General features: G+C 60.9%; 1 protein-coding gene across 6 annotated transcripts in view; it reads left to right on the top strand.

Moving 5' to 3' along the window:
* Positions 1–13,290, top strand: part of PHKB (phosphorylase kinase regulatory subunit beta) — a 73,120-nt gene extending 59,830 nt beyond the window's left edge. For 5 of the 6 annotated variants that reach the window (XM_080644921.1, XM_080644917.1, XM_080644918.1 and 2 more), the window contains 7 exons: positions 354–444; positions 5,400–5,599; positions 7,907–8,041; positions 8,785–8,914; positions 10,394–10,501; positions 11,518–11,658; positions 12,397–13,290. In XM_080644921.1, coding sequence (XP_080501047.1) covers positions 354–444; positions 5,400–5,599; positions 7,907–8,041; positions 8,785–8,914; positions 10,394–10,501; positions 11,518–11,658; positions 12,397–12,534 — 943 coding nt within the window. In that variant the 3' untranslated portion in view covers positions 12,535–13,290. The remainder of the gene's footprint in view (positions 1–353; positions 445–5,399; positions 5,600–7,906; positions 8,042–8,784; positions 8,915–10,393; positions 10,502–11,517; positions 11,659–12,396) is intronic. The other variant, XM_080644922.1, reaches the window with a different exon arrangement.
* Positions 13,291–15,551: the final 2,261 nt, after the last annotated feature.

The raw sequence follows: 15,551 nt of genomic DNA, 5'->3' as shown, positions 1-15,551 counted from the left end.
GACAGCATCAGACGCCAACCTTTCCTGGCGGACAGGGCTCCCACCGGATCCCTCCGCGCCCCCCCCCCACCCCCCCCCCCGCCAGAGGCCTGTCAGGCTCCCTCTCCTCCTGGTTAAGCTGCTAACGGCACCGATGATGCTGTGGCCGAGGCGAGGACGGGGGACCCTCCCTGGTCCTGCAGGGTCCGTCCTGCGTCTGGGACAGTCAGCGGCTGGGCCCAGTGTCGTGGGCTCAGTGTCCCCGCAGGCCACGGGCGCGGCCCTGGTTGTGCATACGTCTGCGTCCCCCTCGCGGGGCCCGGCACTCGTCACCAGCTTTGTGAACCTCTGGCCTGCTCTCTTCTTGCCCCCAGGTCGGTGGTGCGCCACGCAGCAAGCCTTTTAAGTAAAGTAGTGGACAGCCTGGCCCCATCCATTACTAATGTGTTAGTACAGGGCAAGCAGGTAAGTGTCCGCCCTCAGACTCCCCCGTCACCTCGCAGGGCCCTGGGGGGACCCTTGCTTTGAAATCTGGCACCCTCGGGTCCGAGGCCTTCATAGCTGCGTTGTTAGAACCTCAGGTGCGCCCACAGAGGGACCGTCCCCAGCATCTCGCCTCCGAGGCAGTCACGCCTCTGCTCCTGCGGCACCCCGTTAACTCGAGGTCAGGGAAGACTCCAACGCAGAACATGGGGGGCGGGCCTGCTGGAGGCAGGTCATGGCGCAGGTCAGGACGGGCGGGCAGACAGGTGCACCGCGCAGGCCTCCCCCTCCCCTCCCGGGAGATCCTTTCCCCTCGGGGCACACAGACTCCCAGACCCTGTACCCTCTGGGCGCCCTCCCCCCGCCCCCTGCCAGCTCCATCCGCCGCCCCTCCGCCAGCTCTGCTGAGATCTGCTCTGGGTCCTCCTGGCGGCCCGTGACCCTCGCAAGCTGCTCTGGACCGCAGTTCACTCGCATGGCTGTGCACTGTCCGTGTGCCCGCCCGGGCCGGCGCGAGGGGGCCCTGGTGCCGTGGCTGCGTGGAGCTGGGGTGCGCCTGGGAGTGGGGGCTGCTCAGCTTCTGGCTGTGCCCGTGCGCTCTGACTGCCTGGCGGAGTGAAGGCCGGTTTGCCTTCTTTCTCTTCTGGGGGAATGTTGTGCCTTGTGGTCGTTTCCTGGAAGTGAACCTGGGGCCCTGGTGAGCTTTAGAGTTAGGAAGGGCTTTAGCTCATCAATGAAACAATGAAATCATACGCAGGGCTGCTCGGACGCAGGGCTCAGCTCACCATGGCTGATGTGGCCCCATCCCGATCCAGCGCTGAAGCGCGGGAGCAAGTTAGTTAGCTAACCGGTGACGTGAGGGGCAGCAAGGAGTGGCCGCGGCCCGCACGGGCGGCGCAGTTGGTCGAGCATCGTCTCAGACACCAAGAAGCTGTGCCTCCGGGTCCTGGTCAGGGCACACGCCGAGGGTGTGGGTCTGCTTCCCAGTCAGGGCGCGTACGGGAGGCAGCTGATCCATGTTTCTCTCTCACGCTGATGATTCTCTCGCCCCCTCTTCCTTTCTCTCTCCATAAAACCAATTTAAAAAAGATGACAGGAGTAAGAAAATGCCGGAAAAGAAGCCAAAGCACTTTGCTCATGTGGTTTCTGCTTTCTCCACGTTGCTGAGAGGTGGCTTTTCCATCCCGCCTGGCGGGCGCACAGACAGGGCAGGGGGAGCGCTCTGAGGGGAGCGCAGGCGGGGACGCTTCTTCCTGGGCCCAGGCCCCTGTCCTCCCTGGGACGAGCGGTAATTTCACCGCCTCTGGGAAGGCTTGGGAGACCTTTGAGGTCGCTGGCATGAACTGGGGTTCAGCCGTCATTGCCTCTGGAGGCCCCGTGTGCCTTCTGTGTGTTTTCTTCACTCGCTGGCATCCTCGTAAACGTAGTGCACCCGGACTCACCGGTCGGTACCACTCGCGATGCAACAAACCACAAGTTCTCAGTTTCCATCCATCACGAAACTGGGGCAAAGGGCCCCATGTTCTGCCGTCTCCCCTCACCCCTGCAGACCTAGGGCCCCTGCTCTGCTCTCTCCTCACCCCTGCAGACACAGGGCTCCTGCCCTGCTCTCTCCTCACCCCTGCAGACACAGGGCCCCTGCCCTGCTCTTCCCTCACCCCTGCAGACCTAGGGCCCCTGCTCTGCTCCCCCTCACCCCTGCAGACATGGCCCCATGCTCTGCTCTCTCCTCACCCCTGCAGACACAGGGCTCCTGCCCTGCTCTCTCCTCACCCCTGCAGACACAGGGCCCCTGCCCTGCTCTTCCCTCACCCCTGCAGACCTAGGGCCCCTGCTGTGCTCTCTCCTCACCCCTGCAGACACAGGGCCCTGCTGTGCTCTCTCCTCACTCCTGCAGACACAGGGCCCCTGCCCTGCTCTCCCCTCACCTCTGCAGACCTAGGGCCCCTGCTGTGCTCTCTCCTCACCCCTGCAGACACAGGGCCCCTGCTGTGCTCTCTCCTCACCTCTGCAGACACAGGGCCCCTGCCCTGCTCTCCCCTCACCCCTGCAGACACAGGGCCCCTGCTCTGCTCTCCCCTCACCCCTGCAGACACAGGGCCCCTGCTCTGCTCTCCCCTCACCCCTGCAGACACAGGGCCCCTGCCCTGCTCTCCCCTCACTCCTGCAGACACAGGGCCCCTGCCCTGCTCTCTCCTCACCCCTGCAGACAGGCCCCATGCTCGACAGCACTTCCTGCTTTGAGTGTTCATCACCACCCTCTGTGCTTTCTCGTTCTCTCTGTGGGCCGCCCCACGGACTCCCCTTGGCAGGTGAGAGAGCAGCCAGTATTTAGAACTCACGGGGTGGACTCCCCTTACCCTTGAAAAGGCGGCAGTGCTGTTAACAAGTCCCAGGGAACTGGAGGGAGGGAAAAGGCGGCAGTGCTGTTAACAAGTCCCAGGGAACTGGAGGGAGGGAGGGAAAAGGCGGCAGTGCTGTTAAAAAGTCCAAAGGAACTGGAGGGAGGGAAAAGGCGGCAGTGCTGTTAAAAAGTCCCAGGGAACTGGAGGGGGGAAAAGGCGGCAGTGCTGTTAACAAGTCCCAGGGAACTGGAGGGGGGGAAAAGGCGGCAGTGCTGTTAAAAAGTCCCAGGGAACTGGAGGGGGGAAAAGGCGGCAGTGCTGTTAACAAGTCCCAGGGAACTGGAGGGAGGGGAAAGGCGGCAGTGCTGTTAACAAGTCCCAGGGAACTGGAGGGAGGGGAAAGGCGGCAGTGCTGTTAACAAGTCCCAGGGAACTGGAGGGAGGGAAAAGGCGGCAGTGCTGTTAACAAGTCCCAGGGAACTGGAGGGAGGGAAAAGGCGGCAGTGCTGTTAACAAGTCCCAGGGAACTGGAGGAAAGGAAAAGGCGGCAGTGCTGTTAACAAGTCCCAGGGAACTGGAGGGGGGGAAAAGGCGGCAGTGCTGTTAACAAGTCCCAGGGAACTGGAGGGGGGGAAAAGGCGGCAGTGCTGTTAACAAGTCTCGGGGAACTGGAGGGAGGGGAAAGGCGGCAGTGCTGTTAACAAGTCCCGGGGAACTGGAGGGAGGGGAAAGGCGGCAGTGCTGTTAACAAGTCCCAGGGAACTGGAGGGAGGGAAAAGGCGGCAGTGTTGTTAACAAGTCCCAGGGAACTGGAGGGAAGGAAAGGCGGCAGTGTTGTTAACAAGTCCCAGGGAACTGGAGGGAAGGAAAGGCGGCAGTGTTGTTAACAAGTCCCAGGGAACTGGAGGGAAGGAAAGGCGGCAGTGTTGTTAACAAGTCCCGGGGAACTGGAGGGAGGGAAAAGGCGGCAGTGCTGTTAACAAGTCCCGGGGAACTGGAGGGAAGGAAAAGGCGGCAGTGCTGTTAACAAGTCCCGGGGAACTGGAGGGAAGGAAAAGGCGGCAGTGCTGTTAACAAGTCCCGGGGAACTGGAGGGAGGAAAAGGCGGCAGTGCTGTTAAAAAGTCCCAGGGAACTGGAGGGAGGGAAAAGGCGGCAGTGCTGTTAACAAGTCCCGGGGAACTGGAGGGAGGGAAAAGGCGGCAGTGCTGTTAACAAGTCCCAGGGAACTGGAGGGAGGGAAAAGGCGGCAGTGCTGTTAACAAGTCCCAGGGAACTGGAGGGAGGGAGGGAAAAGGCGGCAGTGCTGTTAACAAGTCCCAGGGAACTGGAGGGAGGGAAAAGGCGGCAGTGCTGTTAACAAGTCCCAGGGAACTGGAGGGAGGGAAAAGGCGGCAGTGCTGTTAACAAGTCCCAGGGAACTGGAGGGGGGGAAAGGCGGCAGTGCTGTTAACAAGTCCCAGGGAACTGGAGGGGGGGAAAGGCGGCAGTGCTGTTAACAAGTCCCAGGGAACTGGAGGGAGGGAAAGGCAGCAGTGCTGTTAACAAGTCCCAGGGAACTGGAGGGAGGAAAAGGCGGCAGTGCTGTTAACAAGTCCCAGGGAACTGGAGGGGGGGAAAGGCGGCAGTGCTGTTAACAAGTCCCGGGGAACTGGAGGGAAGGAAAAGGCGGCAGTGCTGTTAACAAGTCCCAGGGAACTGGAGGGAGGAAAAGGCGGCAGTGCTGTTAACAAGTCCCAGGGAACTGGAGGGAGGGAAAAGGCGGCAGTGCTGTTAACAAGTTCCAGGGAACTGGAGGGAGGGAAAAGGCGGCAGTGCTGTTAACAAGTCCCAGGGAACTGGAGGGAAGGAAAGGCGGCAGTGTTGTTAACAAGTCCCAGGGAACTGGAGGGAAGGAAAGGCGGCAGTGTTGTTAACAAGTCCTAGGGGAACTGGGAGGGAGGAAAAGGCGGCAGTGTTGTTAACAAGTCCCAGGGAACTGGGAGGGAGGAAAAGGCGGCAGTGTTGTTAACAAGTCCCAGGGAACTGGGAGGGAGGAAAAGGCGGCAGTGTTGTTAACAAGTCCCAGGGAACTGGGAGGGAGGAAAAGGCGGCAGTGCTGTTAACAAGTCCCAGGGAACTGGAGGGAGGGAAAAGGCGGCAGTGTTGTTAACAAGTCCCAGGGAACTGGAGGGGGGGGAAAGGCGGCAGTGTTGTTAACAAGTCCCGGGGAACTGGAGGGGGGGAAGGACATCCCTCACATGCTAAGGGTGTAGACTGCAGGAAGGCGCCACTCAACGTGCTCTGGTTTCTCCGGGGACTTGCTGGTGCTCCCGCCCTTCAGAGTGGTTCCATGTTAACAGCTATTTATGTCCCTCCCTGCCCTCAGCCGCTCACCTCCTCCCGCGGGTGGGCCCCCACCTGCCCTCCGCTTTCAGTCCAGACTGCACCCCGGGCCCCGGTGGGAATCATGCTTTCAAAGCCATTTCCGTCAAGGCAGGAGCAGTCACCCCACCCGACCCCGCCGCGCGAGGGTGCAGCCGCCCGCCCCCGGCCTGGGCCTCTCCGGCCGCGGGGCAGCTGGGAGACGGCCGCTAAGCTCCGTCCCTCCTAGGTCACGCTGGGCGCCTTCGGGCACGAGGAGGAGGTGATCTCCAACCCGCTGTCCCCGCGGGTGATCAAGGACATCATCTACAAGTGCAACACCCATGACGAGCGCGAGGCGGTCATCCAGCAGGAGCTGGTCATCCACGTGGGCTGGGCCATCGCCAACAGCCCCGAGCTGTTCAGCGGCATGCTCAAGATCCGCGTGGGGTGAGTGCGCCCGCCGTGGCCCCGCGGCCTCCATCGCCGCCCCTCTCTCCAAGGTCAGGCCTGCGGGCGGTTCCTCCAGCGTGGCTTCCAGCAGGCCCAGCCAGCAGGCAACCCGCCCGCGGGACGGTGCTGGCCGGATAATGATTTGATTTGCTGGCGTATATTGATCCGCGCGCGGCTTTCACGTTGAGGTCGATCAAGCTGCTGACAGGCCCATTACTGTCCAGACCTGCGATCCAGGCTCCGTGCGCCGGGCTGTCGGCAGCTGCCGGGGAGAGCCCCGGGATGCGTGCTATCAGCCTGTGTCATCTCCGCTCACCTGCCTGCACACCCTCCGCACAGTGACGGCCGGGCACGGCCCCGCTCCCGCTGCCCCGCTGCCTCTGGGACCACACAGGTGGCAGACTGTGACACCGCGTGCGCAGCCCGGAGGGGAGGGGAGGACACAGCTCTGAGGTCATAGCTTGGCTGAGGCCCTCACGGGCCCTGACATGCGATGTGGGAGAAGGAGGGAGACCACCCTCCCTGTGCCCGTCCGGATCAGGCACCCGTCCCCTCCGCAGCCCGCCGCCCCACGGGATGGCTTGGTGTGGGGCATGCCGGCACCCATTCACTTAATAGCAACCTGGGCGAATTCTTCTTAGCATCTCAAAATAGCTTCAGGACGGTTATGAGAAATGGTTTCTTGTTATGAATCAGTGCATTCTTTTAAAAAATATTTTTATTGATTTCAGAGAGGAAGGGAATGGGAGAGAGGGAGAAACATCCATGATGAGAGAGAATCATGGATCGGCTGCCTCCTGCACACCCCCACTGGGGATCCAGCCTGCAACCCAGGCCTGTGCCCTGACCGGGAATCGAACCCTGACCTCCTGGTTCAGAGGTCGACGCTCAGCCCCGAGCCACGCCTCCGGCGAATCAGTGCATTCTGGTGGCGTTTCCCTGATTCAGAGTGTCAGCCTTCCCGGTTTAGAGTGCTGTCCCATTCCACGCGCGCCACGTTCCCCTGCTTGACGGCCCGTTGGAAGGGAGCTTGCCGAGGCACTCCGTGCTGCCCAGCCTCCCGGAGAGTGTTTGGGAGGAAAGGCCCAGCCCAGGCCCGTCCAGGAGCGGGTCCCCTCCCAGCCTCCGCGTGCCCAGGAGTCCTTGTCCCCGGGCAGACCCGATGCTGGGGAGGCTGGTGTGGTCAGCCGAGCGCACCTGTCGCTTTCCCAGCTGCTTGTCAGCGAGCCGAGCCTATCCCTGGGTCTTCGGACAGGAAGGGCTGTGCGCCTGGTCCCTGTCCCAGGCCGGCTGGGGAGGGTAACAGTCTCTGACCGTCCCTTCCCACCCATGCTTTCCTCTCCGCACCTGGAGAGCGTGGGGGCTGGCTTTCTGGGACGCGTATCAACAGGAAGTTAATGGCACTTGGGTGTAGGAACCGCACCACTGGAAACCCTCCCGGGTGGTGGAGGCTCTCTGGGCGGGGATCCCCTCCCCTCCCCTCCCCTCCCCTCCCCACCCCTCCCTGCCCCTTACCGCCCCGCCCCTCTCGAAGGCCTGCTCAGCAGCTCAGCTGCTCTCTGTGGCTCAGTGCTCGCCGGAGCGGGAGCGAGGGGGACGCACAGGACCTGCTGGCGAAGCTCATTCCCTGCCTCTCCCTGATGGTGTGTGCAGCGCTGCTTCCCTCGGGCGCCGTGTTCCTTCCAGACTTTTCTTTGGTTTGCAAAGCTAGTTTATCTCAGTTCTTGCCTCAGAATACGGTAAATGAACAAAATGAGATAAAACTGTAAACAGACTTATGAAAAGCTCTCAGCCCCGGCCAGGGGGGCTCAGCGGTGAGCATCAACCCGTGAACCAGGAGGTCACGGTTCGATGCCTGGTCAGGGCACAGGCCCGGGTTGTGGGCTCGATCCCCAGTGGGGGGCGTGCAGGAGGCAGCCGATCGGTGATTCTCTCTCATCACGGATGTTTCTCTCCCTCCCTCTCCCTTCCTCTCTGACATCAATAAAAACATATTAACAAGAAGGATAGTGTGACAGCTGCTCATGTGGTGGCCTATCGTGCCCGGTGGATGGGATCTCTTGTGGCGAGATCCCGGGTTCTAACGCGGTTTCACGTTCACTGCCTCACCTGTCTGCAAGCACAGCCCGTGTTCAGCGGGCAGATCCCGCCACCCAGCCCTGGTGGGAGCAGGTGTCAGGGCTCAGGAAGCTGCGTGGCCTCGTCTCCGCCCCTGGGAGGGCGGTGCTGAGAGGGGCACCACGGCCAGAAGCCCGGGCGGCTGCAGTCCAGGTTAGGGATCCACGCTTCCCTGTTTCGTGTCAGGTGGATCATCCACGCCATGGAGTACGAGCTGCAGATCCGGGCCGGCGACCAGGCCGCCATGGACCTGTACCAGCTGTCGCCCAGCGCCGTCAAACAGCTCCTCATGGACATCCTCCAGCCGCAGCAGAACGGACGGTAACGAGGCCCTCGGCTCCCCGCAGGCCCCTCTGGTCCCCAGTAACTCACGTTGGATACGTGTAGGAAGGGTGATGGCGATACGAAGTAAAACGCCAGTCGCAGGGACAGTGCAGAGAGACGCGAATCAAAATATCTGCCTCCAGCCGTCATTGGTACTGACGGGCGCTGACACGCTGTTCAGGTGTAGCGCACGGGCGCGCCTTCACTTCCATTATTCTGAGCAGAGCACAGCACTCCTCCACCCTCACTCCCTCCGACCCTCTGAGCGCGCCCACCTCCTCCCCACGCGTGGCCGCGCAGGCCCGGTTTGGTAACGTGGAGCGTGCGGCTGTCCGCTGCCCCCCGAGTAGGTGGTTCGCCTCCGCAGGCTGGCCCCGTCCGGACCCTCGGCCTGTGCTGAGGGTGGAGTAAGGGCAAAGCGAACACTCGTGGGTGGCACTGAGTCGAAGAACGTTTTTATGGCCGAAAAGGCTTTCGTACGATCACTTAAGCCGCTCCTACGTGTTTGAATGAAGCTGCTTCGGGTATCAGTCATTTGATGACGGGGAGAGGAAGTCTGGGGTTTTCTCCTCTCCTGCACGCGTTTCCCTCTCTGAGATACTAGGTCCCCTCTGGCTCGGGCTCGGTCTGCATCGCTGGCGGGCCTGGCTTCCTCTCGGCGCGCTGGTCCTGCCGGAAGCCGGGCTTCCTGCCACGGCGCGCTGGCGGCTCCGCTCCGAGGCCTTCTCCTCTGGTTACAGATCTTGGCTGAACAGGCGTCAGATCAACGGGTGTCTGAACAGAACGCCCCCCGGGTTCTACGACCGCGTGTGGCAGATCCTGGAGCGCACGCCCAACGGCATCGTTGTCGCGGGCAAGCACCTGCCACAGGTACCGCCGCGCGGCCGTCGGCGAGGGGCTTGGAAGGGGCCTGAGCCGGGCACGTGTGCCCTCTGCTTGGCCAGCGCCTTGCCGCGTGTGCAGGCTCTAGGCGCGCTCCCCTGGGGCCCCTGGGGCAGGGGGTAAAGCGTGATGCTGAGAAGGACAACCTTCCAGCAAACAGCCCCTCGGGAGAGCCAGGCTTCCGTAGGGAGGGGCACCGAAGCCAAACAGGGAGGTGATCCAGGTGGAAAATACGTCCAGTGCAACGAGGAGACCTCTTTTCTCTTATTCCCCCTCGCATGCACCGCCCCCCGCCCTCCCCCCTGTAAGCACGCCTAGGAAACGGAGCCGCAGCGGCATGGGGGGCTGCACTGCAGACGGGACGCAGCAGACGGGCCACCCGGGATGCAGGGCGGGCATTGCACAGGCAGGCAGTGCTGCTGCGGTCCCACTGAAAGGGGGGCTCCCGCTGGGCCCCCTTGGGGAGTGAGTGGATGCACGTAGTTGTGAGGCTGCGGGGAGTGCGCGGGAACGAAGTAGGACAGTGTGACTCGCCGTGTCTGCCTGCCGGGGATGCTGGCGACTCCTCCTGCCCCCTCGCGGGGCCCACACAGCCTCTCCCCCATGCCCAGACCCAGCCCCCTTCCTGCTCCGCTTGCCGGTGAAAGGGGCGTGGCACACGTGCAGTCCTCTTTTTTTTTTAAAATATATTTTATTCATTTTTTACAGAGAGGAAGGGAGAGGGATAGAGAGCTAGAAACATCGATGAGAGAGAAACATCAATCAGCTGCCTCCTGCACACCCCCTACTGGGGATGTGCCCGCAACCAAGGTACATGCCCTTGACTGGAATCGAACCCGGGACCCTTGAGTCCGCAGGCCGACGCTCTATCCACTGAGCCAAACCGGTTTCGGCACACGTGCAGTCCTCTTGCTTTAAGTGACACGTGAAGGGCAGAGACAGCCCTTCCGTTTTGCTCGTTTCTGTTTGCTTGCCTTCCCGCACACGGCGCTGTCCTTGCTTATTTGGTACATTTTGTGCCGCCGGTTCGGACAGGACTGCCGCAGAGATGAGGCAAACTCCGTGGCGAGGGACCGGCACCGGCACCGGCACCGGCGGCGCATTCCGCTTGCTAAGGCCTGTCGCCGGGTTCCGCATGCGGCACAGCCCGGGGCTGTGCACACGCCTGGCCCCGCGCCGTCTCGCTTCCTGACGGTCCCTCGTGTGCCACGCGGTTCCTCGTCCAGTCCCTGCCCCTAAACACACGCTGTGGCGGCGATGGCGACTGCAAACGGGAGGGGGCTCTCACCGCGCCAGCGGGTTTAGCAGTTGGACATGAGATCCAGCCCTCGAGCTGGAAGGCACTCGGGTTTGTAGGGACCGAAAGGGATTCTTGGGGAGCGAGTGGAGCTCCTCGTGGTGGAGCCAGGGTCCCTGCCCCCCACCCCCGCCCCCAGTGCAGCGGTGACGCTGGCCTCTCTGTTCCAGCAACCCACCCTGTCGGACATGACCATGTACGAGATGAACTTCTCGCTGCTGGTGGAAGACATGCTGGGCAACATCGACCAGCCCAAGTACAGGCAGATGGTCGTGGAGGTGCGTGGGCGCGTGGCCTGCCGTCGGGGCGCTTCCTGCTTCCGCCCTGAACACCGGTCAGAGAGACGGGCCAGGGGACCAGAGCTTCCCACCTGCCTGGCCCCAACCCCCTCCCTTGCGCTGCGTCCTGACCTCTGACCCGAGCTGAGGCATACGAACAGTTCCCATGGCCCCCGTCCTTGGGCAGGAGGGATGTCCAGCTTTGTCAGCGCACAGTCACCCTCAACAGCAAGTGCGTCCTAGAGAGAGCGAGCACCTTTTCTGTTTTTTAAATATATTTTATTGATGTCAGAGAGGATGGGAGAGGGAGAGAGAGAGAAACATCAATGGTGAGAGAGAGTCATGGATCAGCTGCCTCCTGCACGCCTCCTACTGGGTATCGAGCCCACAACCCGGGCACGTGCCCTGACCGGGAATTGAACCTTGACCTCCTGGTTCACAAGTCAATGCTCAGCCACTCAGCCACACCGGCCAGGCTTGAGTGCATTTTTCCCAACATGACAGGCCCCCGAGAAACTGCTGTGGGGTCACAGATTTATACTCATTTGGGTGCTGGGCTCTGAGTCACGTGATCGTGAGCCTCCATCCGCAGTCTCCACGGACCCACCCGCTGCCTCTGGCTCTGTTGCCTCCCGCAGACGCCGGTGCTGGTGTCTGGCCAACAAGGATTGCTGCCCGGTGGCCAGGAGAGTTCGGACACGTGGGCGGGGGGGGGAAAGGGGTTTGGGCACTAACTGTAGACAGGGTGGGGACAGTCATTCTCCGAGTCTCTAGCTTTACTTAACGACCGAACATCTCAGCACGGCTGCAGGGACCCACAGCGAAGAGAACTGTCATTCCAGGTACAGCGCAGGCTGCTGAGGTGCACGGCTCGGAAGGTTCCAGCCACAGCGAACCTAAGCCCATCGCTGGACAGGGCGCGCTGGGGGCCGCGGGGCCGACCTGGCTGGGAAGGGGTGACCCGCCAGCCTGCGCCACCTCCGGCCACTCACCTGGCCTCAATGTCGTCTCTGCAGCTGCTGATGGTCGTGTCCGTGGTCCTGGAAAGGAACCCCGAGCTCGAGTTTCAGGACAAAGTCGACCTGGACCAACTGGTGAGGGAAGCGTTTCAGGAATTTCAGAAAGACGCGAGTCCGCTCGAGGGCGCTGAGAATCAGGTGAGTAGAGAAAATAGCGTTTCGCAGATGTTTCTCATGCCTCAGTTCTTCAGGCGATCCCTGATCTCCTACCGTGTAACGGGCAGGTTCCCAGGTGGCACAGGGGGGAACTTGGGGGGAGGGGCAGGAGGTCTGACTTTCCCGAGGAATTAAGGCCGCTTTTTATTAACTGGGAGTCAGTTCGGCGTGAAGTTCTGTGGAAAGAGGCCCGGGAAGAGGTGAATTTCCCGGACAGAGGAGCAGGTCGAGTGGGCCTCCCAGAGCGGAGCCCGGGTCCCCGGAGGCTGAGGCTTCAACCGGGAGGGTGCGGGCCAGGCTCCCCGGCGCCGTGCGCGCCCTCCAGGCCCTGTGTCCCGTCCTGTGGCCAGCTGTCAGGAGGCCCCGAGTAGACAAGCATTGTCAGCAGAGAGGAGGATCGGAAAACGTCCGTCTTCGTTTTGTTCGCTGAGGAGACGCCTCCGGACCGGGAGAGGGAAGCTCTGGAAGGAAATCCTGAGTTTGATCTTCCCGGGCGGGCACTCCTTTTACCTGTCAGAGAGGAAGGGAGGGGGAGAGAGAGACAGCCACGATGAGAGTCAGGATCGGCTGCCTCCTGGGGACCCTCGGGCCCACAACCCGGTCAGGGCACTGAGGACCTCCTGGTCCGTAAGCCAACACTCCAGCACTGAGCTCCGCCAGCGGGCCCTGTCAACCCGTCACCAACCGGAAAGTCAAACGCACCTACCCTCTCCCCCCCAGGACGACATGACGGCCTTTTACAACACGCCCCCGCTGGGCCGGCGCGGGACCTGCAGCTACCTGACCAAGGTGGTGATGAACCTGCTGCTGGCCGGCGAGGTCAAGCCCGGCGGCGACGACCCGTGTCTGGTCAGCTAGTGAGGAGCCGCGGGGGGCGGGGGGGGGCCCGGAGACCCGCGTTGGAGGAGCGGGTTACGTTCTGCCGGGACGCGGAGTCCAGGCGGCCACTGCCGAGTGCACTGACCCCGCTGGGGCGGCGCGGCCCGCCTCCCACAGTGACTGGGCCTCTGGCTGCCACCGCCACGCGAATGGTAGGCCGTGCTGTCAGGCAAGCGAGAAACGTGCTGGTGATCACGCCAGCTAGCCGTGATCCCGACTGAACGTCGGAATGGTCGACGATGGCGGGTTCACCAGTGCTTGCTCTGCGATCAGTAGCTCATCAGAAGCATCAGAAGTAATCATCGCCGCCCCGCTTGCCGCCACTGAAGTGCACGTGCCACGCGGCGCTGGGCCGGAAGCTGCCGGGGCAGCGCTGTTCAGGGGCGCGTCACCGCCGGGATTCACACGGTCGTCGGGCACGCGGCCGCTGACGGGTGGTGTCCAGACGCTGCAGTATTGGCAACATGGTAGCATGCAGAGCTGCGCCCGTTTTCACCTTGGAGATGTGACGAGGGTTGTATTTGTCCCCGCGGCGGCGCTTGGACTAAGACGCAGTGACAAATCCGATCAGACGTGTAATACTTGAATATTGGTATTGCAAACACTGATCATGCCCGATGAAACGTTTTCTTTGAGTTCTTCCTAAAGAGAGGGCATGTGTGAGATTGCTGAGAAGTATGGGTGGTTAGCCTAGTTTGTATTAGAAAAAATGAAATTAAATATGATTGAATCTTATTTCTGAATTAATGGTTTTATCTGGGCACAGTCTTTGTTCTCATGTTCCCAACACCGACTCCTGACCATTGTTACTTAATAAATCTGGAGAGGGAGTGGGAGCGAATCAGTGGTTCCTCCCATCACACCATTTGGGTGCCTGCCACATTTCCTAAGCAAACTGATCAAGCAGAATGTAGAGTAAACGTTTAAATGCCGTGGAGTTGTTTTCTTGCAAGGACATCAGGTTCCCGTAGCCCACGCTCACTCTACAACAGCCCTGGCCCTCGGTGATATGGGGGTGTCTTATGAACAGCACACGGGTACCCACGGAGCTTCTCCCTACGTCAGTGAGAAGGGAGGGACTCCGTAACGTCAGTCACTCGGTCCGTGCCCACACCACACGTGCCGTGTGTGGAGAGGTACAGGAGGGTGGGCGTGGGGTCCCCCGACTTGTGCTCTCGGTGCCGTGAGCTGCACGGCAGGTGGAAGTGGCAATTGGGGTTCAGTACCTGCCGAGCCAGCCGTCCGGAGGTAGGTCCACAGGGGTTGGTAAGTAGAGAAGCGATGGTTTCTGAGCCTGAGGGGGTGCGAGGCCTCGGATGCAGCGCGCCCGCAGCTTGTCAGATTCGGTCTGTTTGATGGAGATGTTACTCGTTACGGAAGCCCAGCTCCGGTCTCCCTCCCGGCCAACCTCACACTGACTCTGGGCTGCAAAGGAGCAGGACGAACTTAAGGAGCAATGACATGTTTCCCACCCTTTTCCGTCTACTTTCTTATCCTCAAAACAAAACAAAAAAACAAAAAATAGGGCAGTGATTCTCTGCTGTTTGAAATCACTGATCTGCCCTCAGTGGAGGAGATTTCATTTGAAGATATTTTTTCTGGTTTTACCTTTTGTTGTTGTTTCTGATTGACCCCCATTAAGGGACAAAGCATGTTCGCTCCGTTGGTATTCATAACGCCTGACTCCTCAGCGAGTGTTACCCACCTCAGAGGCTCACGTGGCCATTGCTTCCTGGGGTCAGTATTAGCTCTCACTGTACATCTTCTGTCCGCGTCAGGAGTCAAGTCTAGTTACCTGCTCCCTCACAGCCTCCTTCATCTTGTATGCGAACCTCCAACGCCTCCCTGTCGTCTGCCTTTCTGAGCCAATCTAGGCTACGCCTGGTCTTCCAAACAGACACAGGGCCAGGCCGGTGTGGCCCAGTGGTTGAGCGTCAGCCCATGAACCAGACGTCAGTGGTTTGATTCCCGGTCAGGAATGGCCTTAGTCATTCAAAAGCAAAGAGCTGAGAATTCCAACTTCGTTTTGCTCATGCCCCGGTTTCGGGCTTGAGCTCCAGGGTGGGGCGTGCAGGAGGCACAAATCACTGATTCTCTCTCATTATTGACGTTTCTATCTCTCCCTCTCCCTTCCTCTCTGCAATCAATAAAAACATATTTAAATAAATAAAGGAACACTGACCTTTAAAAAGATAAAAAGAACACACCAAGAAAAGCATCCCGACACAGGTATGGTCCTCTTACCTGAAATGTACCTCCTCCCCTTCTCTCCTGGGCGGTCGCTCCATTCCCCGTCCCCTCCTCCCACCGGTCTGTCGTGGAATGCCCGAGGACGGTGCCATCCGAGTCTGTCGTGGAATGCCCGCGGACAGTGCCATCCGAGTCTGTCGTGGAATGCCCGAGGACAGTGCCATCCGAGTCTGTCGTGGAATGCCCAAGGACAGTGCCATCCGAGTCTGTCGTGGAATGCCCGAGGACAGTGCCATCCGAGTCTGTCGTGGAATGCCCGCGGACAGTGCCATCCGAGTCTGTCGTGGAATGCCCGCGGACAGTGCCATCCGAGTCTGTCGTGGAATGCCCGAGGACAGTGCCATCCGAGTCTGTCATGGAATGCCCGCGGACAGTGCCATCCGAGCAGAGGACACACTCTCCACTGTCATGGGCTCTTGCGCGAGGCCGCCGCCTTCAGATGGAGCGTATGCCTCTGAGGCCCGGCCCCCCCGAAGCTAAATAAGGTGGGTGTCTCCACTCACTACCCACTAGGGCGCCCCGCATGCACAGAAGCCGAGGAAATGCTTGTTGACTGACAGAAAAGAGTGGGTAATAAATACCACGAACGGGGATTTTCCCAAAGGGAGATGGAATGGCCTGCTTGTCTGGAACCGGGGAGGGGACAGGCTGTGCGGGTAGTTTTATAGATGGGTGTGCGGAGAGAGCGGAGAGACTCACTAAGCGTCTCCGTGTTTATCGCCCTGGACGATGGGAGGCAAACAGCC

The sequence above is a fragment of the Plecotus auritus genome (genome assembly GCF_963455305.1).
Source record: "Plecotus auritus genome assembly, chromosome: 10".
Classification (NCBI taxonomy): Eukaryota; Metazoa; Chordata; class Mammalia; order Chiroptera; family Vespertilionidae; genus Plecotus; species Plecotus auritus.
The sequence above is the reverse complement of the archived record's forward strand: the minus strand, read 5'-3'. Positions and strand labels throughout refer to the sequence as shown.